A 25,317-nucleotide genomic window follows, 5' to 3' on the forward strand; every position below is an offset into this window, starting at 1 on the left:
TAGGCGAACAGCATCTCAGTTATTGGAGTTAATATAATAAAGAAAGGGTTTTTACCAAGACATTGAAACAATGTAAGTGTCCTTTAACTGATGATGGGTAAAGATGTGGTATATAATATATCCAATGAAATACTACTCAGACATAAAAAGATGAAATATTGCCATTTGCGACAACATTGATGGATTTAAAATTTTTTTTTTTTATTTTAGAGAGAGGGGAAGGTAGGGAGAGAGGAAGAGAAACATTGATAGGAGAGAGAAACATTGATTGGTTGCCTCTCTTTCGCCCCATTAGGGGACCAAACCCATAACCCAGGCATGTGCCTTGACCGGAAATTGATCTGGTGACATTTCGATTTGCAGGACGATGCCCAAACAACTGAGCTGCACCAGTCAGGGCAACATTGATGGATCCTGAGGTCATGCTAAGTGAAATAAGTGATGGAAAAAGACAAGAACCATATGATTTCACTCATCTTTGGGATATAAAACAAAAGCAAGAAACGAACAAATAAAAAACTCATAGACACAGACAATAGTATGGTGGTTACCAGAGCGGAAGGGGGTCAAATCCATGGTAATGGGAGGAAACCAGATTTTGGGCGGGGAACACACAATTGAATATACAGATAAAGTTGTACAACTGAAACTTATATAATGTTATAAACCAATGTTACCTCAATACTTCTTTTTAAAAATTAAAAAAAGGATTAGCCCTGGCTGGTGTGGCTCAGTGGATTGAGTGCTGGCCTGCGAACCCAAGGGTTGCCCGTTTGATTCCGTCAGGATACATCCCTGGGTTGCGGGCCAGGTCTGTAGTTGGGGGTGCATGAGAGGCAACCACACATTGATGTTTCTCTCTCCCTCTTTTTCTCCCTCCCTTCTCCTTTCTCTAAAAAAATAAATAAATGATAAAATCTTAAAAAAAGAAACAAAAAAAGGATGGGCCTTTTATACCCTGGCTGGTGTGGCTCAGTGGATTGAGTGCCAGCCTATGAACAAAAAGGTTGCCAATTTGATTCCCAGTTAAGACACATGCCTAGGTTGCAGGCCAGTCCCTGGTTGGGGGTGTGTAAGAGGCAACAGATCAATGTTTCTCTCATACATGTTTCTTGCCCTCTCTTTCTCCCTCCCTTCCCCTCTCTCTAAAGATAGATAGATAGGTAGATAAAATAAATAAAAGGGCCTTTTAGATGCCTGACTCAAAATCTTTTGCCCTTGATTAAAAACAGAACAAAACTGGAGATGGGTGTCTAAGTTAAACATGAAGAAATTAAGACCCAGCCCTTGCGAGATTAGTCAGGAAATGAGTCAAGAAGGATAGAATCATAAACACACAATGATTCTGACATTATTATAATAATATCAAGCATTTATGTGCCAGGCACTGTGTCTTTATCTGGATGATCTCATTTAATCTTTATGCTCTCTTGAGTAAAGGAACTGTCTTTTTTATTTTTAAAAAAATGTTGAAATTGAGATACTTAGAGGGTATATAACTTGTCTCGGGGTTCTGGATATCTGGTAATAGTCTGTTCTATTTATTTATTTATTAACTAAGATATTTTTTTATTTTCCAGTTACAGTTAATGTACAATATTATATTAGTTTCAGGTGTACACTCCAGTGATTAGACATTATATGGCCTACTAAATGATCATCCTAATATGTCCTGTTTTTTTAAAATATTATCTAACATGTTTTCATCCATTAGCAGTTCCTATCAGTTTAGCTGTCCAGAGAATCTGACTCCTCGTGGGTGAAAGCTAAAAAGCAAAGCATCACTTAAAATGGCTTGGGGAGGGTGGGGCATAATGCTTGCCAGTAGTGTGTGTATGTTAGTCATATCTGGCTTTAGGCAACCTATTTTATTTATTATTTTTAAAAAACATTGAAAGCATCATTGACAAATATCCCACTCTGGTTCGAAGAAGGCTGAGGTACCTTTGCTTTTGCTTTTGCTTTTTTACAGAGTGTGCTTAATAAAAATAGTTAGAGAGGCTGAAGGATGGGATGGGGAGAGGGGTAGAAAGATGAGGCACTGGGCAGAAGTGACAAGCCTGTGAAGCAGACAGCTCTATTGATTTATGCAGTGAATTGCATTCTGGAGAAAAGAATTGAAGTCCATTATGCCAAGTGCATAGCGTACAAATCCCTTTGAAATGTAGATACCATCTAATCCCAAATCATTTAAAAACAATTTTGAAGTGCCCAGAATTCTAAAATGCCCTAAGCAGTTTGTCTTTTAGCCTAGAATAACAGTGAAATGGATGAAAAAATAGTATTTTAATGCTATCTTTCATATTATGTTTAATGGTGTGACTTAAGTAGTGTTAAATTGCATTTTAGATATGTACATATCTGAGAGTAGGATATAGTCCCTTGAATATTCTGAAACCTACCAAATATAGGATATTTAAGAAACCTCTCCTAAAAATTTTTTTAAAATTTTGACATAATTTCAGAGTTTTAGGAAAGTTGCGAAAGTAGTTTAAAGAACTGTCATTACCCAGGTTTCCCAAATGTTAATATTTAACCATGTTTTCTTTATTCTTTTCTCTCTCTATTAAATACTTTTTATTGTACAAGTCACCTCTTCAAAGCTTCATTTGAAGAAACAAGGGCAGGAGTTTGTCTGTGAAGGTATTATGCCATATAGAACTACAAGGCTGGGAGACGACCTCAGGCAGAAAAGAAAGTATGGAAAAGGGTTTCACATGGCAGCTGATTATTATATTCCTAATCTTTTTGGATTTATGGCATGCTTTTTGTAAATTAAATTAAATTTTATTTTGAACTAGAATCACGAGTTAGAAAGATGTTTTGATATGTGGTGTGAGAATGAAAAGAGATAATTAAAAGTAAGAGCCTCCGCAGTGGATTGAGCACTGGCTCACCAACCAAAGGGTCAACAGTTCGATTCCCAGTCAGGATACATACCTGGATTGCGGGCCAGGCCCCCAGTAGGGGGCGCACTAGAGGCAACCACACATTGATGTTTCTCTCCTCTCTCCCTCCCTTCCCCGCTGTCTAAAAATAAATAAATAAAATCTTTTTTAAAAAAGACAGCCAAAATAAAAAAATTTAAAAAAAAGTTAGAGCCTTCCCCCTCCAAAAAAAAAAAAAAAAAAAAAAATGGAAACAGCGCAAGAATATAGAGAAGAAATCAAGGACCTCAGAAAAGTAAAGAGTTGGGCAGCTAATGGAAATAATTGACCTAAAGTAGAAAGACATAACAGGACAAGGCATAAGAAAGTAATTACTCAGAGGAGCAAAGAATCTTAGAAGTCCTCAAAGAAGGAAAACTTAATAAGAGTAGAATAAAAAATGAGAAAAGAATTTTTCAAGAATAGATAGTTATGTTTTTACTTGTAGCCACAACGTTCATATTTCTGTATCTATGTGGCTCTTTTTTTGTGGGGGTTACCTCTAGATATGCATGCAGTTTCTTTCATGGAGCAGAAGTTTCTAATTTTAATGATGTCTAGCTTATGTATATATTTGCATTTTATATACCCATTCATCCATCTGTAGATAGTTGGGTTGCTTCCACCTTTTGGCTGTTGTGGCTGTGAACATGGGCATGTATAAATAGCCCTTTAAGACTCTGCTTTCAATTCTTTTGGGTGTCAGACCCAGAAGTGAAATTGCTGTGTCAGATGGTGATTCTTTTAACTTTTTTGAGGAATCAATATGCAAAGTTTTGTTCACTGCACTGATGTTTATAATAGCAAAAATTTGGAAACAGTGTCCTTGCTGTGTATCAGTAGGTGATTGTTTGCATAATTATGTCACATCCATACAATAAAATATTCTGCAGCTATTTAGAAAGATCTGGTAGATCTGTGTGTTTTGACATGTCAGATGTCCAAATACATTGTAATAAAAGCAAACTATAGAATAATATGTGTAATATAAACCTGTTTGTATTTTAAATCATATATATGTATGTATGCTTCAAACAAGTTTTTTTAAAGATAATGCACTTTTCTATAGTTGTTGAAAGAGGGAACAGATTAGCAGAAGTGTAGTAGAAGAGCAAGCCTTTATCTTACTACTTTATAATTTATGGCATCATTTTAATATTTACAAGAAACACAGTTTTATAAGCAGAAAAACCAATCTGAGTGATTGTAGCTTTTGGAGAAAATAGTTCCACTCCCATTGTTAAGTATTTCATTTACTTATCAAGTGTTTTTATGTTTTGTATGTCTATAATGTCAAGTGCCTGATCTTTTAAATATGTTTTTATTTTTATATTTAAATATCTTTTGTTGTTATATGTAATATCAGGGGTATTGTTTTGTGACCTAAAGTGTAAAATTAGCAGTGAATTTCCATCAAAAAGGTTTATATAAGGAAACTCTTCTACCATTTTTGGGTCATATTTAAATGGTGCTTCCCATTTCCTGTGACTTGGTATGGTGAGGTATGCAGTGAAATCAAAGGTTTCCCTGTTCTTGAGGAAAATATCTTTTAGTTTAAGCATTATGTTACATTACACACTGAATCCTGTTCTTTGCCTTGTTTCTGACAGTAGATCTTCATGGAGGAACACGGAGTGACCCAAACTGAACACATGGCTACGATAGAAGCCCACGCAGTGGCCCAACAAGTACAGCAGGTCCATGTGGCCACCTACACTGAACACAGTATGCTGAGTGCTGATGAAGAGTCACCTTCTTCTCAAGAAGACACCTCTTATGATGATTCAGACATACTCAACTCCACAGCAGCTGATGAGGTCACGGCCCATCTGGCCGCTGCAGGTAATGTTATTTCTACTGACAGCTCTTTTTTTGCTTAACTCTGCTACCCTGCATATCTGAAAGAGCCTAGGAGCAAGCACTCTCACTTTTATTCTTCATATCACATCTTCAAGATGTTGTTTTAAGCCTTGGATTTTTCATCTTGTGCCTATGTCATACTGTGACTTAAGTCTTAGAATCATACACTGTAAGTGAAATGACTTGGCTTTGCTTTTTCATCCATTCTAATGATCTTTTGACTTTAAATGGAGGCATTTAGTTCATTTACAGTAAATGTAATGACTGATATATTCAGGTTTAAATTTATCATGTTTACTGTATGCTTCCTCTTTCACTTGTTCTGTGTTTGCTTTTCCCTCATGTTTCCCTTTGGAGTGTTTGAAAGTGTTTTTGGGTTTTTTTTTTCATATTTTTTTTTCTTGTTAGTTTGGAAGTTATATATAATTTTACTATTAGTGGCACTCCTAGAAATTATAATATACATTCTTTACTTATGTCAGAGTATTATGTAATTGGATATTTTGGGCCACTTTAGGGATAATACAAGTTTCTTAGAACACTTGAATTTTTCCTTATCTCCCTCCCACCCTTCCCTCCAAACTTTTATTGAATTTATTGGGGTGGCATTGGTGAATAAAATTATACAAGTTTCAGGTGTACAATTCTATAATACATCATCTGTATATTGTATTGTGTTCACCACCCAAAATAAAGTCTCTTTAGATCATCATTTATTCCCTCTTTACCCTCTTCTACCTCCCCCTCCCCCTTTTCCTCTGATAATCACCATATTGTTATCTGTGTCTGTGAGTTTTTCTGTTTTTGTTTTTAATCCCCTCACCCTTCTCACCCAGCACTCCAACCCCTCTCCCCTGTAACAGCTGTCAGTCTGTTTTCTGTATCTGTGAATCTCTTTCAATTTTGTTTGTTTATTTATTTTGTTCATTAGATTCCCTGCAAGTGAAATGATATGGTATTTGCCTGAAATGTTTCTGTTGAGAAGTCGGCTGACATTCTTATGGGAACTCCCTTGTAGGTTACTGTCTTTCTCTTGCTGCTTCTTCTTTGGTTCTTTCTTTTTCAAAGGTTCTATTTGTCTTTATCCTTTGGCATTTTAATTTTGATGTGTCTTGGTGTGGGCCTCTTTGGGTTCATCATATTTGGGGCTTTGTACTTCCTGGATTTGTGTGTCTTTTTCCTTTACCAGGTTAGGGAAGTTTTTTGTCATTATTTCTTCAAACAGGTTCTCGATCCCTTGCTTGCTTTCTTCTCCTGCTGGTACCCCTATGATGCTGGTGTTGGTATGCTTCATTTTGTCCCACAGATCCCTTAAACTATCCTCATTTTTTTTCTTTTTGATGCTCTGATTAGGTGTTTTCTGCTACCTTGTCTTCCAAGTCGCTGATTTGATCCTCTGCTTCATCTAATCTACTGTTTATTCCTTCTAGTGTATTCTTCATTTCAGATATTAGAGCCTTCATTTCTTACTGGTTCTTTTTTTTGTTTGTTTCTGTGTCCTTTTTCATGCTGTTACGGCTGTCACTAAGTTCCTTGAGCATCCTTATAAGCTTTTTTTTTTTAAACTCTGTATCTGATAAGTTGCTTGCCTCCATTTCATTTCTCTCTTTTTCTGGAGAGTTCTCCTTTTATTTGGGCATGTTTTTTGTCTCCCCATTTAGGCTGCCTCTTTGTGTTTGTTTTTATGTAGATCTGCTATAACTCCCAGTTTTTGTAAGGTGGCCTTACGTAGTAGGTGTCCTGCTGGGTCCACTGGTGTAGTCTCCTTGATCACTTGAGCTGGGTGCCCAGGAATGTGCCTTGTGCAGATTATGTGGGCTTTCCTGTTATAATTGAGCCTTGATTGCTATTGGCCATTCGTTCATGGCATCAACTAAGACCGACTGACTGTGAGGAGCAACCCTGACCACAGTGCATGAGCTGTAAGTTCACCTCAGCAAGGCCTGGTGGCTGCTGAGGTCTCCCTTTGGATATGCCGCTTATGAAGTTAATTGGATTCTGCTCTGATGTTGTGAAGCTGGCCGCTGAGTGTGTGAGCTCTGGCCTCTTGGGAGGGACTCTGGTGCAGACCAGTGTCAGACCCTGCTTGTTACTGGCCCTGGTTTGGAATTAGAGTAATCCACCATTTATTTGTGAATGCTTTTGCTGGGCCTGTGTGTGCACAGGAAGGACCAAGCTGCACACCAGGGCTGACTTTTATGAGCACCAAGCCCAGAAGCAGGCCAGCAAAAGTCGCAAGGCACCTTGAGATCCACCTCTGCCTGTAGGCTGCCTGTTAGGCTCAGTGACTGAAAGAGCCTCTCTTGGTACTCTAGTTGCATCAAGTAGGTACTCAATGAGTCACCAGGTAGGGGTGAGTGGTATTCACCAGATTTATACAGTTTCAAACTCTGTGCCAGTGCTAGGTCTGAGACCACTCAGCAAATGACCCAAGACATACCCAATCTAGCTGTCACCTGCCATGTGCCTGCAGACCTTTGTGGTGGGAAAAGGTCACAGGATGTCATCAAAGTAAGTCCAACAGAGTTAATCAGACTCAAACAGACCAAGATTTTTTATTTTTTAATTTATTTTTCAATTTTTAATTTTTTCCATGATTGGAGGGCTCTGCAGCGATCAGGAGTGAGAGGGGAAAATGACCTCTGTCCTAGAGCCATACAACTCGGTCTGTCCATGATTTTGCCAGGAGCCCAAAATCAACAGGGTGGGGCCCTTCGGAGTTGAGAGGGTGGTGCTGATGGATCTCCTCTGAGTGGGAGATGCCAGTAAGGCTTGGAGGAAGGTGGGAGGAATGGCCCTTGCCCCAGAGCCACACAACTCAGTCTGTCCCGGATTCTGCCCACACCTTGGCAGGGCAGGTCCACCAGGAGTCAAGAGAGTGGGACCACCTGGAGCCCAGAGTGTGTTGTAGAGGATCTTCTGTGAGGGGCAAGTACCAGTCACATTCACTGGAAAGTGGAGTGAATAGCCCCCGTCCGAGAGCTACACCACTAAGTCACTGACACCTACCTGAATCTACCCAGACCTCTACACCTCACCAGCGCAGGCAACTGACCCAGCAGGGCATGAGTTCCACAGGGCAGGGCAACAGGGAGTCCAGAGGGTGGGGCTATTGCATTTCCTATAGGTGGAGGGAAGTGCTCCACCCAAGAAAGGTGGCATCTGCACTGTGGAAGAGTGACTCAGCACAGGGGTCCTGGAGGCTGTCCCCTTAGCTCGCTCCCCAAAGCCACAAACCCCAGTCTCTCCTTACACTTCAGCCTGTTCTGTCCTCTCTCTGCAAGAGCCGAGGGTAAGTGGCTGTGAATGAGATTTTGTGAGCTGGCCCTTTAGGAGGGTGCCTGTGTCTCTAGTAGACTCATGTCTCTCCCTCGTAGATAGAATTCCTGCTGATTTTCTTGTGGGTGCCTCTTCTCGGCTTTGGTGCTCTGAGCTGGGGAGCCTGGCATAGAGTTGAGACCCCATGCTCCTCAGGGGGAACCTTTACAGCTGAAATATCCCTCTGGAATCTCAGTTACCACCTGTGGGAGTGGGGCCAACTCTTCTCATTTCCATCCTTCCTACCAGTCTGATGTGACTTATTCTGTAACTTCTTGGTCATAAGACTTCTATTCAGCTAGTCTTCAGTTGGTTTTTCAGTTTGATTGCTCTCTATATTTTTTTCTTTTTAATAATTGTTCTGTTTTCATTGTAATTCCAGTTTGGTCTTGGGAGGAGGTGACATCTACCTAGTCCACTGCCATCTTGGATGTCTCATAGAACACTTGATTTTCATTCCCCTACTCCTGACCTATAAGCTATTGTTGTCCTGTGTATTAATTCTTTGTGTATTTTAAGTTTTAAGCTCTGCAAGATACTATTTTTGATTTATACATAAAGTTCTTTTTTGTTGTTGTTCAATTTGCCTCTTGAGAATTTTTCTGTTGCTTAAAGATACCGTTTAGTATTTCCTTCATCGTGGATCTGCTAGTAGCAGTCTGTTTTTTTTCATCTGGAAAAATTGTTATTTAACCTTTTAATCATAAAGGATTTTCTCACTGGCTATGGAATTCTAGCTTGGCAGTTATTTTCTTTCCTCATGTTGAAGATACTGTTCTACTGTCTCTGGTTTTCATCCTTGCTTTTGTTTAATTTTAACAGCTGTTCCTTTGAAGGTTAACTCTCACACAGGCCCCTTCAACTGCTTCTAAGATTTTCTCTGTCTTTAGTTTTTGTGATATATCTGGCTCAGGATTTCTTCTTATTTATTCTGTTTAGGATTCTTTGAACATTGTCAATCTGTGGATTGATGCCTTTTATCAATTCTGGAAAATCTTAGCCACTAGATTTTGCTTAGTTTTTGCCCCTGCTCCATTCCATCTCTTTTCCTTTTACGACTGCAGTGAAATATGTTGTCTTCTTTACTGAGTCCTTTATGTCTCTTATCCCTCTATCTTGCATTACCATCCTTTTGTCTCTGTGCTTCAGTCAAAGTAGTTTCTTCCAGTTATTAATTTTTATCTTTAGCCATGTCTAAGGTGCTTTTAAATCTGTCCATTGAGTTATTAATTTTAGTAATAGTTAAAAGTTTTGTTTTGATCCCTAGTTTTGAATTTTTAGTGTGTTCTTTTTTCCTTCCAAGTTTGCACTATAACAGTTTTTTGTTGTAATAGAAAAAATGTTTTTTCTTCTTACTTTTCTTTTTATTTTTTCTATCATTTTTTATTTTCAATTACAGTAGACATACATTATTATATTATTTTCAGGTGTACACCCCACTGATTAGACATTGCATAACTTAATATGTGATCATCCCAATGAATCTCATACCCATCTGATAATACATAGTTATTAGGCTATTATTGACTATATTTCCTATGCTGTATTTTACATCCCTGTGACTATTATGTAACAACCAATGTGTACTTCTTAATCCCTTCACAATGTTTTTGCCCATTCCCCAACCCCCCCTTCCATTTGGAAACTGTCAAAATGTTCTCTGTATCTATGATTCTGTTTCTGTTCTGCTTGTTTGTTTTTTAGATTCAGTTGTTGATAGATATGTATTTACTGCCATTTTATTGTTTATATTTTTGATCTTCTTAAAGAAGACCCTTTAACATTTCATATAATACTGGTTTGGTGGTGATGAACTCCTTTAGTTTTTTTCTTGTCTGGGAAGCTCTTTATCTGTCATTTGATTCTAATGAGAGCTTTGCAGAGAAGAGTAATTTTGGTTGTAGGGCCTTGCTTTTCATCATTTTGAATATTTCTTGCCAATCCCTTCTGGCCTGCAAAGTTTCTTTAGAGAAATCAGCTGACAGTCTTATGGGAGTGCTCTTGTATAACTAACTACTTTTCTCTTGCTGCTTTTAAGAGTCCCTCTTTATCTTAAACCGTTGGCATTTTAACTATGATGTGTCTTGGTGTGGGCCTCTTTGGGCTCATCTTGTTTGGGACTGTCTGTGCTTCCTAGACTTGTATGTCTATTTCCTTTACCTAGTTAGGGCTGTCATCATTTTTTCAAAAATGTTTTCAATTTCTTGCTGTCTCTCCTCTCCTTCTGGCACCCCCATGACACGAATGTTGGTATGATTAAAGTTGTCCCAGAGGCTTCTTACAGTATCCTCATTTTGGGGGGATTCTTTTTTCTTATGGCTGTTTTGATTGGGTGTTTTTTGCTTCCTTATGTTTCAAATCGCTGATGTGGTTCTCAGCTTCGTCCACTCCTGTAGATTCCCTATAAATTATTCTTCATTTTAATTAGTTTATCCTTCATTGCTAACAGATTTTTTATGCTGCTGAGGTTCTCACTAAGTTCACTGAGCATCTTTATAACCAGTATTTTGAACTCTGTATGTAGTAGCTTGCTTGTCTCCATTTTGTTCTTTCTCTGGAGTTTTGATCTATTCTTTCATTAGGCCATATTTCTTTGACTCCCCATTTTAGCAGCCGCCTTGTGTTTGTTTCTGTGTATTAGGTAGAGGTGCTTTGACTCTGTGTCTTGGTAGTGTGGCCTACTACCATCTTGGTAGTAGGTGTCCTGTAGGGTCCAGTGGCACAGCCTCCCCTGCCATCCAAGTGGGGTCTTTGAGGTGTGCCCTTTGTGTGGTGTGAGTACACCCTCCTCTTGTGGTTCAGCCTTGATTGCTGTCAATGGGAGGGATTTATCCCCAGGCCCATCAGATGCAAGGACTGGCTGAGACCGCTATCCATTGACCTTCAACCACTATGAAGGATCAGGTGTGAAGGGGCCCACCCCACAGAGCTGGCCTTAGTTAAGTGGGGCTCTGGTGCTCTCTGAGTCTGCCCCTTCAGTGTGTCACTTGTGGAGGTGTTTGGATGGTGGTGCTTCAATGTGGTCTGAAGCTGTCCACTGGGTGTGCAGGCTTTGGGGCTTCCTATGAGGTGCAGGCCAAGGTCAGCTAGTGCCTGAGTTCTGCCTGGGGCCGCCTGCCATAAGTTATAAAGCAGTCTGTAGATGGATGCTACTTGTGCTGGGCTTAGAGGTGCCCAGGTGAGGCCAAGCTGTGAACCAAGCCCAGTTGCTGCTGCTGCTGGGCCTGGGACCCCTTAGTGAAAGACATGGGGCTTGCTGAGGCCAGGTGCCACTTGTTTTATTAGAGACTTTAGGAAAATCTAAAGCATGGCCAAGACAAGCCATTCATATGGAAAAGCCACTGGAAACAGCTTGGGTGGGCCCGAACACTGAGCGGGGCAGGGCCTCAGGGAATCACCAGGGTGGGGCAAAAAGTGATAGCCAGGTTGATAAGAGTCTCATCTGTGGCCCCTGCCTGCTGGCTCTGTGGTGGAAGGGCTTATCAAAGGAACAGTGGCCTCTGCCTGAACTTCTGTCTGGGAGAAAGCGGCCTCACTTGCTCTCGCCCTGATGCTAAACAGTTCACTTCATCCTCTTCTGTCTCTGTTGCCTTTCCATCTGCGGCACCATTGCTGGGGCTGAGGAGTGAGTTGGAGTAAGTCCTTGTGTGGGGTCTTTGCGAGGAAATGCCTGGAACTCTCAGCCTCAATCTTTGCTAGTTTTTACAGCCAGAAGTTAGGGGGATTTTTCTCTCTGGCACTGGAACCCTGGGCTGGGGGTGCTGGTGTGAGGCTAGAATGCCTTGCTCCTCAGGGTGACCTCTGCAGCCAAACTATCCCAGCCCATTCTGTATCTCTGCCCCACCTACCATTGCCCATGTGGTTTAATTCCATAGTTGTGGGGCTTCCATTCAGCTTGACTTCAGGTGTTCCTGAATAATGGTTATTCTCTAATTTAGCTGTAATTTTTATGTGGTTATGGGAGGAGGAGAGTGCTGTGTTTACCCATGCCGCCGTCTTGCCTGGAAGTCCTCCAAAAAAAACTTTTTAAAAAAAATCTACACTAGTAATGTAAGAATTATGATTTTACAATCTACTTGGTAATTCTACTCTCTGAAGTCTCTGTAGGGTCTTTTTCTGTTATATGCTGTTAGTGCTATTTCTTGTTCATATTGCTCTTTTCTCCATGTATTTGTTATATTTGAATGAATGCAGGATGCTGTGTTTGGAAGGTGATTTTTAGAAGTAATTTGAGTAATAACTATGTATAGTATCAGATGGGTACAAGATTTATTGAGATGATCACTTATATATCTTACTATAGGGTTGTACACCTGAAACTAATATAACATTTTGTGTCAACTGTAATTGAAAAAAAGTAATTTGAGGTCTAGAATAATATCATCATCATCGAAAGAGGGAATTTTTATTTGCTTTTGCCGAATGCCTGAGGACACTGGCAATTGTAGATCATCTTAATTCAATTTAAATTTTTAAGATTTTTCTGGGCCACTAAATGACTTAAAGTTGGGCTATATTTTTGTACCATTCTCTTTGTTATTTACATTGTTTATTTAGCATTATGTGAAAGACTCCATGTAAATCGTGCCTGGGTGGATCTAATACTGTGTTGATCTTTGAAGATATTTAGGAAAAACTGGACAGGAAATAAATGATCAGGAATGGCCAAAATACTACATCTTTTTAGTATATGCTGTATGTAAGGGGATAAAGACAGATGTAATGAAGAATAACCTTTTTACAGTGAGTTATTATCTATTGTATATTTCTGGAATGATGAATTTAAAAAGAAGGCTTAGTAGCAAAACACATGAAATACTTGTAAAATATATTTTGAAGTTTTTATATTTCCCAGAAGAGGGCATCCTAACATAATGAATCAAGATGAGCTTCTTTCATAGGAAGGAAGATGCTTTTCAGACATGGTTTTGCTATAGTACTGCACTGCATTGTCATAGTGTTAAGATTAGAAAAGAACTTTAATCCTTTCATGTGGCAGATACGGAAACTGAGGCGAACTGGTAGAAACGATTTCCTGTTTAATCATTCAACAGTTATTGAGGAATTACTGTATATTATATACTACTATAAATAATACTGTGAACAAGACAGACAGGAGCTTACTCCTAAAGGTGTTTACAGACCAGTGGTGAGGAGAGGGGTGTATACAATAAAGTAAAATAATTTTAGAAAGCACTGAGTGCTCTGAAGAAAATAACGATGTAAGGTAAATGAACAGGGAAGGGTAGCTGCTTTTTCTAGTCATGTTTCTTTCTCTCCTGCTCAGATAACTTCTATTCTGAATTTGGCCTTTATCATTCTCTTGTATTTCTTTTATATTTTTGCTTTATATCAGTACATAATATTTAGCATTGTTTTGCATGTTTTAACTTTTAAATGAATTGGTTACACTCTGATCTTATTCTGTAACATCATGTTTATTTCATGTGGTATTTTTCTGAGATTCATTCATGTTGATAATGTGACTGTGTTTTCATTTTAACCATAACTTGGTATTCCATTCATTATCTGACTTTCTCATATATTGGTAGAACACTTAGATTATTTATAATATTTTATAATTATAATTGCTGTAAATAAAAATAATTTTACATGTTTTCTTGGGCATTTTGTAAGAGGTCCTCTTGGCATTGGCTTTCTAACTTCTTTGACAGTATCTCTCTCAGTAATACATTTTACATTGGGATCTAGAATACACAAATGTACATGTAATGAAATAATAATTTCTCATGAAGTAATACTTACCCCAACTGCAAGTAATGTATTCTCTGATATGTTCTAGTTTCTTTCATTTTATTCTATTTTGTTAAAAACAAAACATAAAAATACCACTCATAAGCCACTGAAGGGTGGAAACCTGCAGTTCGAAAACCACTGCTGGAGGGTGTAGTCAGGAAGGAGAGCGAACTGGAGGGAAAAGATCAGCACATTTTCAATTTTCCTAGATATTCCAAATATCTTTTCAAATTGTTGCATTAGTTTACATTCCCAAACCAGTGTACCACGGTGCCTGTTTCTCTTCCTCGCCACATTTGGTATTGTCAGTAGGTTTTTGTTTTTGCCAGATTGATGGATGCTAAATAGTATCTTGCTATTGGTTTAATTTTCTTGGCTCTGAGCAGGAGGTTCCAGGCAGTGCAGGAAGACAAGATAGAGCACCATTTCAGCATCTTTACTGACTATTCATTTTCCTTATTTTGCATATATCTTGTTTATACCTTTGTTTTCCAGCTGGATCATTTTTTTCTTATTCACGTATAAGAGTTATTGATATATTTGCACATTCTTTTCTGGGCAATATACATTATAATTATCTTCACCCTTTTTTGCCCACTCCCCCAATTTCTTTGTTATTTCCTTTTTGTTCATGAAAGTTTTAATATCTATTATTGTGAAATTTATCAGTCTTTTCCCTTATAGTTTGTCCTTTTTGGAGTCTTGTTTAAGGAATTCTTAACCCTGAGTTTATAAATAATCTCAATAGTTTTTTTTGCAGAAGTTATAAAGTTATTTTTGTTTTCGTTTTATTGCTGTTGATGTTTTACATTTAGGTCTTTGATCTACTTGGAATTTATTTTTGTGTATGGTAGGATGTAGGGATCTAGTTTCATTATTTTTCATATAGGCAATCAGTTATCCCAGCACCATATTTTTAATAGTCTATCCTTTTCCCACCTGTATCTTTGACACAAGAGAGTTTATGTGATCTCATAATACAGTTCTATTGATTTATTTGTCTTAATGACTATAGCTTTTTAGTAACTATTGATATTTAGTAGTATGAGTTATTCCACTGCACCCTTACCCCTTCTTCAGATCTTCCAAATTGTTCTGGCTATTCTTGGTCTTTGGCAGTTCCATTTAAATTTTAGGAGCAGTTTCTCAAATTCCACAAAAACCCATGTTGGGATTTTTATTTGAGTTACATTGAATTTACAAATTAATGAATTAGTTAAGCAGCTTTATTCATAATAGCCTAAAACTGGAAAGAGCCTAGTGTATATCAATAGGATAATGGATAAAATGTGGTTTATTCATACTCTGGAATACTAGTCAGCAATAAAAAGGGACAACCTGCTGATACATATAACAACATAGATGAGTCTCAAAAACATTCTTAGTGAAAGAAACCTTACACAAAGAAGTATGTAATATATGACTCCATTTATTTGAAACTCTAGAATAGGTAAAGCTAACACAGGGTTTAAAAAATCAGAATTGTGGGTATCTTTGGGAGGGAGGATGGGAACTGACTGGGAAGGGGCATGAGAGAACTTTCTGTAGTGATGGTATTATTTTATATCTTGACTAGGGGATTAGGTTTCATAGGCATATGCATTTTTTAAAATTTATTGACTGTACATTTACAGTTTGTAAATTTGATTATATTAAATTTTATCTCAAGAAAATTTGTAAACAAGTAATTGAACTCTAGCTAATGATATTGCTAATGAAGTATTTAGGGGGAAATCATACTGCAGTTTACTTTGAAAAGCATTTAAAAAACTCATTATGGGTTGATGAATGAATAGAAAGATGGACTGATACATATATTGGATAGAGTGTAGGTTTTAGATATATGAATATTCACTGTAAAAGTCTTTCAACTTTGCTATATATATTGGAAAGTTTTAATAATAAAATGGACTCCTACAGCTCAGTAGCATTAAAACAAATAACTTGATTAGAAGCTGGACAAAGACATCTCCCTAACAAAGACATACAATGAAAGTTCCAGAGAGGTGGTTTCTGAGGAAGTCAAAGAGCCCAGGGACAGAACAGTCAGGGATAGTGAATCAGGTTACATGGAAAATCAGCGTGATAGATAAATGTATGCTGTCTGTCTTGGCATTGCTGATAGGCGTTAAATTTGTACAGTGTCTCGTAACTGGTTGAGTATATTAAAATTATAAGCATAGGGTTTTATATTTTGGAGTGAAGAAATTATCTGTATTAGGGGTTTGTTTTTTTTTAAGCCAAATATTACATCTTAATAGCTTTTTATTTAAAAAATGAAAAGACACATCATACCCAGTGTGTGGCCTTTTCTCAAAATTATGGTCATTTCTCCCATTGAATTGATGACTTTTTAGATGTGGCTAAATGGGAATGAGAAAATGTATGTATAACTTTGTTTTGCATTCTTGACCTTGCCTAGTTACTTTGGAACAGCCAAGAAAATGATCAAGATTATTTTTAGGGATTATTTTACTGGGGAGTTTAAGAACTAACAGATTATTCCTAGTTCAGGCAGTGTGGAAAGGCATGCAATTGTGAAGTGTTTTGTTACAGCTTATTAATCCCTCAAGGAAATTTAGACTATAGACATAAGTACAAAGCAGGTGCAGTTTTTGTTTTCTATATGTTGTTGGATAAAATAAAATTTTATATAACAAGCATATGACCTCCCTTATTTCATGATGCCTTTATTAGGATCTGTATCAGCCCTTAATTTTGTTGAAACATTTTTCCCTCTTCCTCTTGAAAAATAAGTTCTAAAATATAATTTATTAGGACTCCCATCATTAAGAAGTTTGTTCCATTTTCACTATAAGCAGCTCACACAAGGCATAAATAATAAACACTTCATTTTAGTGTGTCATATAACTTGAGCGTATATCAAAGTAATTTTTACAAGTTTTCATCCTAAACCTCAATTCACATAATTAATAACTTGCCTGTTTTATTTATGACCCAGTTGTGATTCTTTTATTAATAAAATTAATGGAACAGAATTCTTTATTAAGTTGACGATTAGACCTACATTTAATTTTCCTGCAGTAGTTATTAGAGTATTAAAAATATGTAATGTTATATTGATAAATCTCCGCTTTAAAAGGAATACATTGTAGGATGTCATCACTTTGATGTGAATCATGTAAATGTTGATAATATGCAGTTTTTTCTACATTTACTGTTTCAAGAGAACCACTTAATTGCCTTTTTGCCCACACATATTATGTAGTCTGTTTTCTGTTGTTTTTAAAGAGTGACATTAAAAAAAATAGTTTATGTAGAGAACTATTAGTGGATATTAATTATCTCCCTGTCTGTGTTTATGGGTATTAGTTCAATTGCTTTGCTAGTTGCAAATGCATATTATCAGAATAAAAGTGTATTTGTAAACTGTGTGGGAACTAAAAATTAGGAGTATCATCAGGGAAATGCAGATCAAAACCACAATAAAATACCACTTCACACTTGTTAGGATGATGATGATGATGATGATTAAAAAATAAAGATAACCATTGGCAAGGATGTGGCGAAACTGGAACCCATGTATGCTGTTGGCAAGAATGTAAAATGGTACAACCGCCATGGAAAATATTATGAAGGTTCCTCCAAAAATAAAAAGTAGAACTATCATATTGAGTTGGCCAAAAAGTTCGTTGTTTTTTTTTTTTTTTCCTGTAAGAAAGCTCTAGTAGCACTTAGTGTCTTTAACTTCATTTGACACAATTCCATTAGATTGTATTGTGACAGTCTCCCATATCTGCATGCATTAAAAATGAAAACATCAAAATGGGTGAATTTTTGTGTAGCCATTTTGTTATTGAAAGTGGAAGAAAATATGCAACATTTCGGCATATTATGCTTTACTTTATTATTTCCAGAAAGGTAAAAATGCAACTGAAACACTAAAAAAGATTTATGCAGTGTATGGAGAAGGTGCTGTGACTGATCAAACATGTCGAAAGTGGTTTGCGAAGTTTCGTGCTGGAGATTTCTTGCTGGATGATGCTCTACAGTCGTGTAGACCAGTTAAAGTTGATAGCGATTAAATTGAGACATTGAGAACAATTAATGTTGTACCATGTGGGAGATAGCTGTCATACTCAAAATATCCAAATCAATAAAGTTATTGAAAATGAAAAATGTGTCTTATTTTACGGGAAAAACCATATGGACTTTTTGGCCAACCCAGTATGATCCAGCAACTCTACCTCTGGACATTTATTCGAAAGAATGGAAATCAGGATCTTGTAGTTATGTGCACTCTCATGTTTATATCAGCCTTATTCACAATAGCCAAGATGTGGAAATCACCTTAATGTCCATTGACAGATGAATGGATAAAGGAAATGTGACACCCACACACACTGGAAATTATTCATCTTTGAAAAAGGAAATTCGGTGACTATATGCCGCAGTGTAGGTGAACCTTGAGGGCATTATGCTAAGTGAAATAAGCCAGGTATAGATGGACAGATACTGCCTGGATTCCACTTACATGAGGTATCTAAACTAGTCAAATTCATAGAAGCAGACAGTAGAATGGTGGTTGCCAGGGACTGGGGAGTGGAAATGGGGAGTTGCTATTCAACAGGTACAGAGTTTCAGTAATGCAAGATGAGTAGTTCTAGGGATCTGCTGTACAACATTGTGCCTATGTTTAACAATACTGTATGATAAAAGGAAACGTTTTCTAATGAAGATGATACTTATCTAGATACTCCTCTTGTAGATGTTGTTGTTGGATTTCCAAATGAGTGATTATCTCTGACTTCCTTAACTTGTCCTATGTCTTGGGGTAATGGAAATATGGGCACAGGGATGGAAGTGAAATTTGAAATCTGTAATTTTTTTGTTTTGGCTCATTTCCTGTCAATGCTGCAATTATACCCAGCACCTCTGAGAACATTTGCTTAACAGTATGGGCCTGATGGCAAAACAGAACAAAAATATTATTAAAAATTCAAGCTGGTGTGTGTTGGGGAGGTTTGTCATTCACTTTTTTAAAAGATTAATTTTTAAGTCTTTTTAGTAAATTAAAATATGGTTCATGTTGAACAATAGTGAAATATATTGATAATATCAGGAACCCTTTATATTTATTGATAACATAGGAGGAAATAAATGCTACCTTTTTTGTACCTTTAATTGTGTTCTGTCTTCTCATACAGTTAAAAGGCTCTGCCTAATCCTAGCACATACATTGTTATTTCAGGTCCTGTGGGAATGGCCGCTGCTGCTGCTGTGGCAACAGGAAAGAAACGGAAACGGCCTCATGTGTTTGAGTCTAATCCATCTATCCGGAAGAGACAGCAAACACGTTTGCTTCGGTGAGAGCATTTTTATCCATATTGTTGCTATTTCGCAAATATTTCATGGTGTGGATGACACAGAACATACATTATTAGGTTTACCATAGATAACAAGTTAGATCCCTTGATGACAGAAATAGACTTTAAAGTATTCTTATAAAATTAAATAAATGCACCAGAAATATGAGTAACAGATGTATAATATCACATTAATTAATTCATAGAAAATCTATATGTCTGCTATGTGCCAGGCGTTGTTCTAGGCCTCGGGAATATAATAGTGAACAAAACAAATTCCATTAAAGAGCTTTTATTCTAGTGAAGGGAAAAAGAAAATAAACAAATATGTAATATTTCAGATGATGATAAGAGTTATGGAAGAAAATAAAATGGAGTAAGGAAAACAGAAAGTTTAGGGGATAGCAGGAATATAGTGGTTTCTCTTTTTTTATAGGGATGGTCTGGGAAATCCTCTTTGATAAGACAACCTTTGAACAGAGACCTGAAGTAAGTGAAAAGGCAACTGTGTCAATAACTAGGGGAAGAGCTTTTCCCCTAGGGAAATAGGAAGTAGCAAGAGGAAAGGTTCTGAAGTGGGCAAGAACGTGGTAGTCATATTTGAGGAACAGCTAAGGAGAGAGTGAGAGGAGATGTGGTCAGTAGTAGTGGAGAGCCACACCATGAGGTCTTTTGGTCTGATATGGGGGGCTTTGACTTTGACTCTGAATGAGGTTGGAAGTCAGTGAAGGCTTTTGACCAAAGCATGTATGATCTGACTTAAATTTTAAAAGGATAATGCAGACTACTGTATGCACAGTAGAACTTGGGAGTATTAAGAATGGAAGCAGGGAGACCAGTTAGGAAGTTAACATAGTAATCCAGGCAAGAAATGATAGTGTCCTAAAGCTGATGTAGCAGCAGCATAGGTGGTAAGAGGTGGTCAGGTTCTGGTTGTATTTTAAAAGTCAGCTCCAGCATGATTCGTTGATGGATTGGATGTGGGATATGAGAGGGAAAAAGGACTGAAGGCTGACCTCAAGGTTTTTGTTCTGATTATAAGAAGGATTGAGATGATGCTGGGAGAGGAGAGGCATGGGAGTTGGGGCAGAATCAGGAATTTGGTTTTGGTTAAGTTAATGATACTTCTTAACCATTAAGTCAAGGTACAGAGTAAGGAGTTGGATTATATGAGTCTGGAATTCAAAGGTGATATCTTAGCTGAAGATACAAGCAGTATAAGCAGTATTTAAAACTATGAGACTGAAAGAGATCACCTAAAGAGTGAGTGTGGATTTAGACCTGAAGCACTCTACCATTTAGTGGTTGGAGAGGTGAAGGAAACTAGCAAAAGGAGTCTAAGAAGCAACCAGGAGGAAAACCAAGAGAGTGGTATCCTGGAAACCGAGTACAAAAAGTGTTTCGAGAAAGAGGGTGTGTGATCATCTCTGTCAAAAGCTGCTGACAGATTGAATAAGATGCAAATTGACCTTTAGGTTTAGCAACATGGAGGTTATGTTTGAACTTGACAGGGACATTTTCAAAAGAGTGGTGAGGATGAAGGGATTGGAGTGTCTTCAAGGAGAATGGAAAGAGAGGAATTGGAGACAGTGAATATAATGTAGACCATTCCTTCAAGGAGTGCCACCAAATTTCTTGGTTGGTATGTTGTCTTATGCTCATTTTTATTTCTTCTGAAGAGTTTATAGGTGACAAAGAAAGATTAGTATATTAAGTGTGCTACATGGAGGACTTAATAGTTTGATAGGTTGTATAACATTTATTCATTTATGATAAGACATTTATAAAACATTCCACAGGTTTTTTCTTACACTGTTTTAAATATTATATCCAAAATTTCTAGTGTTTATTAGGATATTGATTCCAAGTGGAATGCTAGCACCTGTAAATGATACATGAAAAAAGCTAGAAAACATAGTCTAGATTCAGAACATAAGACAATTATAAAAAACTACTGAGAAAACTTGAAAAGTGCTTAAAAATAGCTTCAGCACCAGAGAGCTTATATACCACTAGATGGGTAGTTCTTCTCATTAATGATAGTACAACCAGGAGGAACTAGAATGTATTATTTATAGAAGTACAAGTGTATTTGCTATAAGGGATATAGACACAGCAGTACATGCTTTTGGAGAAAAATAGAAAACTTTACTTTAGATGTTTTGGCTTCACTTCATTTGACTTGGCATGACTCGCCAGTCCCTTGAAAGGGTACACTAACGTATCTAATTAAAGAGTCTTGAGTCAAAGTAAATTCTGTGTCTGTGTCAGTCACTGTAATTTTTCTCTTTTTTAACTGATTTTATTCTCTTTTCATTCTCTGATTCAGGAAACTTCGAGCAACATTAGATGAATATACTACTCGAGTGGGACAGCAAGCTATTGTCCTCTGTATCTCGCCCTCCAAACCCAACCCTGTCTTTAAAGTGTTTGGTGCAGCACCTCTGGAGAATGTGGTAAGAGAACTGGGCTGTGTCCTCAGATACCCCTTGCTTTCTGTGGGTTGTCATTCCCATTCTTGTGGTCTTCTGTATAGTGTGACAGTTGCCACTGTCCTCCTCTCATCCAGGATGGGAGTGGGCAGTGGGGTTTTCAAACGACTTTATACAGATTAAAATAAAAATGGTTATTTCTGTTTCTGCTTCCTATAACAAGGTATTTTACCTCACCAGATGCAATGGAAGAAAAATGGTGGTGTATTTGTTAAGAAGCCAATGCAGAATTTTGTAAGAAAATTGCTGATTTATGTCAGAAACAAAATGGTAGATAATTCTAAGATGTAAACTTCATGAGGCAAAGCTAGGAGCATTTTATTCATTACTGATATTTTGAGTTGTATATTTAAAATCTCTTACATTTAAAGATTCGACTTAACACTGCTTTAGCTTTGAAATATAGTTAAATATTTGGATGGTATACCTGTCCATAGATAACCGAATAAAAATATTATTTACTTATATTATGTGAACTGCTCTTTCTCTGACCAGAATAACTTTGAATCATTAGTAGAATAAGGATCTGTCCAGATTTAAATTGAATATTGTTTTTATAAGGATAAAGTTTATTCCCATAAAATGACATTTATTAGATATCTCCCGTATTGAATGTAGACATTTCAAGGATTCAGAGTTAGTAATTATCTGAGATTTTGTTACTTGTATTGCCTTTCTTATTCATACATATGGTATTGTGGTTCTTAACGTTTTGAGGTTTCCCCAGAATTATGGAGGCCCTAGTATAGGATGCAAATGAGAGCCTTTCCTTAGAGGAATATGGTAGAAAGCGTCTAGTTCAAAAATGGTACCCGACAAGTAGTTTTTAGTGTCAAACTGTTGATAGACATGAAATCTGGGCATATCTTCTCTTCTTCAGTATTAACAATTTTAAATATTATACTACTGATGTGATCTATTAAAAAGACTCACCTAGAAGACTCAAAAATACTTCTGAAAATTACGCACTGAAAAATCCAAAAGAAAGTTTTAGGAGACTATTGGAATTATCCATAGAATACAAAAAGATAGAACATTTTATCAAACAAGAATAAACAGTCATATGATAGACTAGACTGAGACAAAAAGGAGCAGTTTTCTTTTGACTGACATTTGATAAGTATGGCTAAAGAATAAATACCAATAGAATAAGAAGCAGAATATGTCTTCTGGAGTAGTAAAGAGGAAAACAGAAAACCCAAGGCTATATATAAAAGATAGAAAACATGGGAAGGCATTAAAAACAAAATAAAACAAAGTATAGAACAAAGTAATAAAAGTAAGACTAATTAATTCTGTTATAAATCATAAATATAAATGAGCTAAACTCCCTTGTTAAAGACAAAGATTTCCTTTCAGATTGGAATAACTATCCTAATCAAAACCCAACTCTGTTTAATTTATGTAGCATATTTATAGTTACTAACAAATGTTCAAAGTAGCTGCAAGTGATATCACTAAGAAAGTGAAAAGATTCCACAGAATAGGAGGAAATATTTGCAAGTCATACATCTGGTAAAGGACTTGTATCCAGAATATGTAAAGAACTCTCATAACTCAACAATAAAAAGACAGATATTCCAATTTTAAAATGTCAAAGAATCTGAGATATTTCTTCAAAGAAGGTAAAGAAATGGACAGCAAGCACATGATCAGTAATAATGAATAATCATTAATCACTAGGGAAATGAAAATCCAAACCACAGTGAGATACCACTTCACACTCATTAGGATGACTGTGGTCAAAAGGATGGACAATAATAAGCGCTGATAAGGATGTGGAGAAATTGGAACCCTCATGCATTGCTGTTGAGAATGTAGAGTGCTGTAGGTACTTTGGAAAACAGTTTGGTAATTTCTCAAAATGTTAAAAGTAGAGTTGTCAGATGACTCAGCAATCCTACTCCTAGGTTTACCCAAAAGAACTAAAAAGAAAACTTCTGCACACAATGTTCATAGCAGCAAAGCTTACACACAAAAACTTAAACACAATAGTCATAGAATTTTCATAATAGCAGCATTTTCATAACAGCCACAAAGTAGAAACAACCCAGATGTCCATCAACTGAACAATAGATAAATAAAATGTACTCTTACTCATATAATAGAATATTAATCAGCAATAAAAAGTATTCAAGTCTTGATAAATACTACAGTATATTGAACCCTGTAAACATTGTGCTAAGTGAAAGAACCTAGACACAAAACACCACATATTGTAAGATTCCATTTATATGTAATGCCCAGAATAGACAAATCTCTAGAGATGGAAAGTTGCGTAGCAGTTACCAGGTTGGAGAAGGGGCAGGGAGGGATGAGGAATTGCAGCCAGTGAGTATGGAGTTTCTTCTAGGGGGGATGAAAATGTTCTAAAATTAGATTATGATGACGATTGCGTATCCTACAAATAAAGACTAAATTGTACACTTTAAATGGGTGAAATAAATGGTGCGGTAGGCTGACTACGGGGTGGAGCAAAAGTAGGTTTACAGTTGTAAGTATGCAAAGCACAATTTATTCTTGTATTATATTTATTAATTATTGTAGTATTTTCCATACGCATGGCTGTAAACCTACTTTTGTCCCATCCTATAATGGCCCCCATAGATATCCAGGTCCAATTCCTAGAACCTTTGAGTGTTGCCTTATGGGACAAAAACTTTGTGGGCGTGATTAAATTAAGGATTTTGCAATGGGGAGATTGCCCTGAATTATCAAGGTAGGCCCTAAAGCTATCACAGTGTCTTTCTTATTGATTGATTGATTGATTGATTTTTTTTTTTCAATTGAATTTATTGACCTGACATTGGTTAATAAAATTATAGGTTTCAGGTATATAATTCTGTATCATCTGTGTATTCTATTTTGTGTTTACCACCCCAAGTCAAGTCTCCTTTCCATCATATCACATCTTTGTTTTGTTTTGCTTAAAGATTTTACTTATTTTTAGAGGGAGGGAAAAATAAGGAGAGAAATGTTGATGCAAAGAGAAACATTGATTGGGCATATCTTCACATGTGCCCTCACTGAGGACTGAACTTGCAACCTAGGCATGTGCTCTGACCAGGAATTGAAATGGTGACCTTTTGACTTGTGGGACAACACCCAACCAACTGAGCCACATGGGTCAGGAATATCATAGTATCTCTTTATAAGAGCGAGACAGATTGATATAGTTGGAGGCAATGCGTTGGTAAAAACAGGAGGCTGGATGTAAAGAAAGAGTCAGGAACCAAGGAATATAGGCTAAATAGCAGCTAGTCAAGACAAGGAAATGGATTCTTTTCTAGAACTTCTAGAAGGACCAGCCCTGCCAACAACCTTGTCTTTAGCCCAGTGAAACTAAAGAGAATGGACTTCTGTTGTTTTTAAGCCACTGAGATTGTGATACATTGTGGCAGCACTAGGAAACTCATATGTGTGGGATGTGAATTCTCTCTTAATAAAGCTGTTAAAAATGTTAAAAGTAAAAAGGTATGTCAGACAAATACCTAGAAAAATGAATCATGGATTGCAGTGTTAATACCAGACAAAGCCAAATGCTCAAGACAAATGAGTATTAACTGAGAACCAGAGGTCATTTAGTATTGATAAGCAGCATAAATTTATAATGAACCTTTTATGCCTCAAGTAACA

At 36.9% G+C, this 25,317-nt stretch overlaps 1 protein-coding gene across 6 annotated transcripts in view; it reads left to right on the forward strand.

The window, feature by feature from the left end:
• NRF1 (nuclear respiratory factor 1) overlaps positions 1-25,317 on the forward strand; it is a 120,565-nt gene that overhangs the window by 34,525 nt on the left and 60,723 nt on the right. For 5 of the 6 annotated variants that reach the window (XM_054564313.1, XM_054564318.1, XM_054564314.1 and 2 more), the window contains 3 exons: positions 4,538-4,769; positions 19,075-19,189; positions 21,519-21,645. In XM_054564313.1, coding sequence (XP_054420288.1) covers positions 4,547-4,769; positions 19,075-19,189; positions 21,519-21,645 — 465 coding nt within the window. In that variant the 5' untranslated portion in view covers positions 4,538-4,546. The remainder of the gene's footprint in view (positions 1-4,537; positions 4,770-19,074; positions 19,190-21,518; positions 21,646-25,317) is intronic. The other variant, XM_054564316.1, reaches the window with a different exon arrangement.

Source organism: Pteronotus mesoamericanus, unplaced genomic scaffold (genome assembly GCF_021234165.1).
Source record: "Pteronotus mesoamericanus isolate MK-2021 breed Mesoamerican mustached bat unplaced genomic scaffold, CSHL_Meso_final scaffold_85, whole genome shotgun sequence".
Classification (NCBI taxonomy): Eukaryota; Metazoa; Chordata; class Mammalia; order Chiroptera; family Mormoopidae; genus Pteronotus; species Pteronotus mesoamericanus.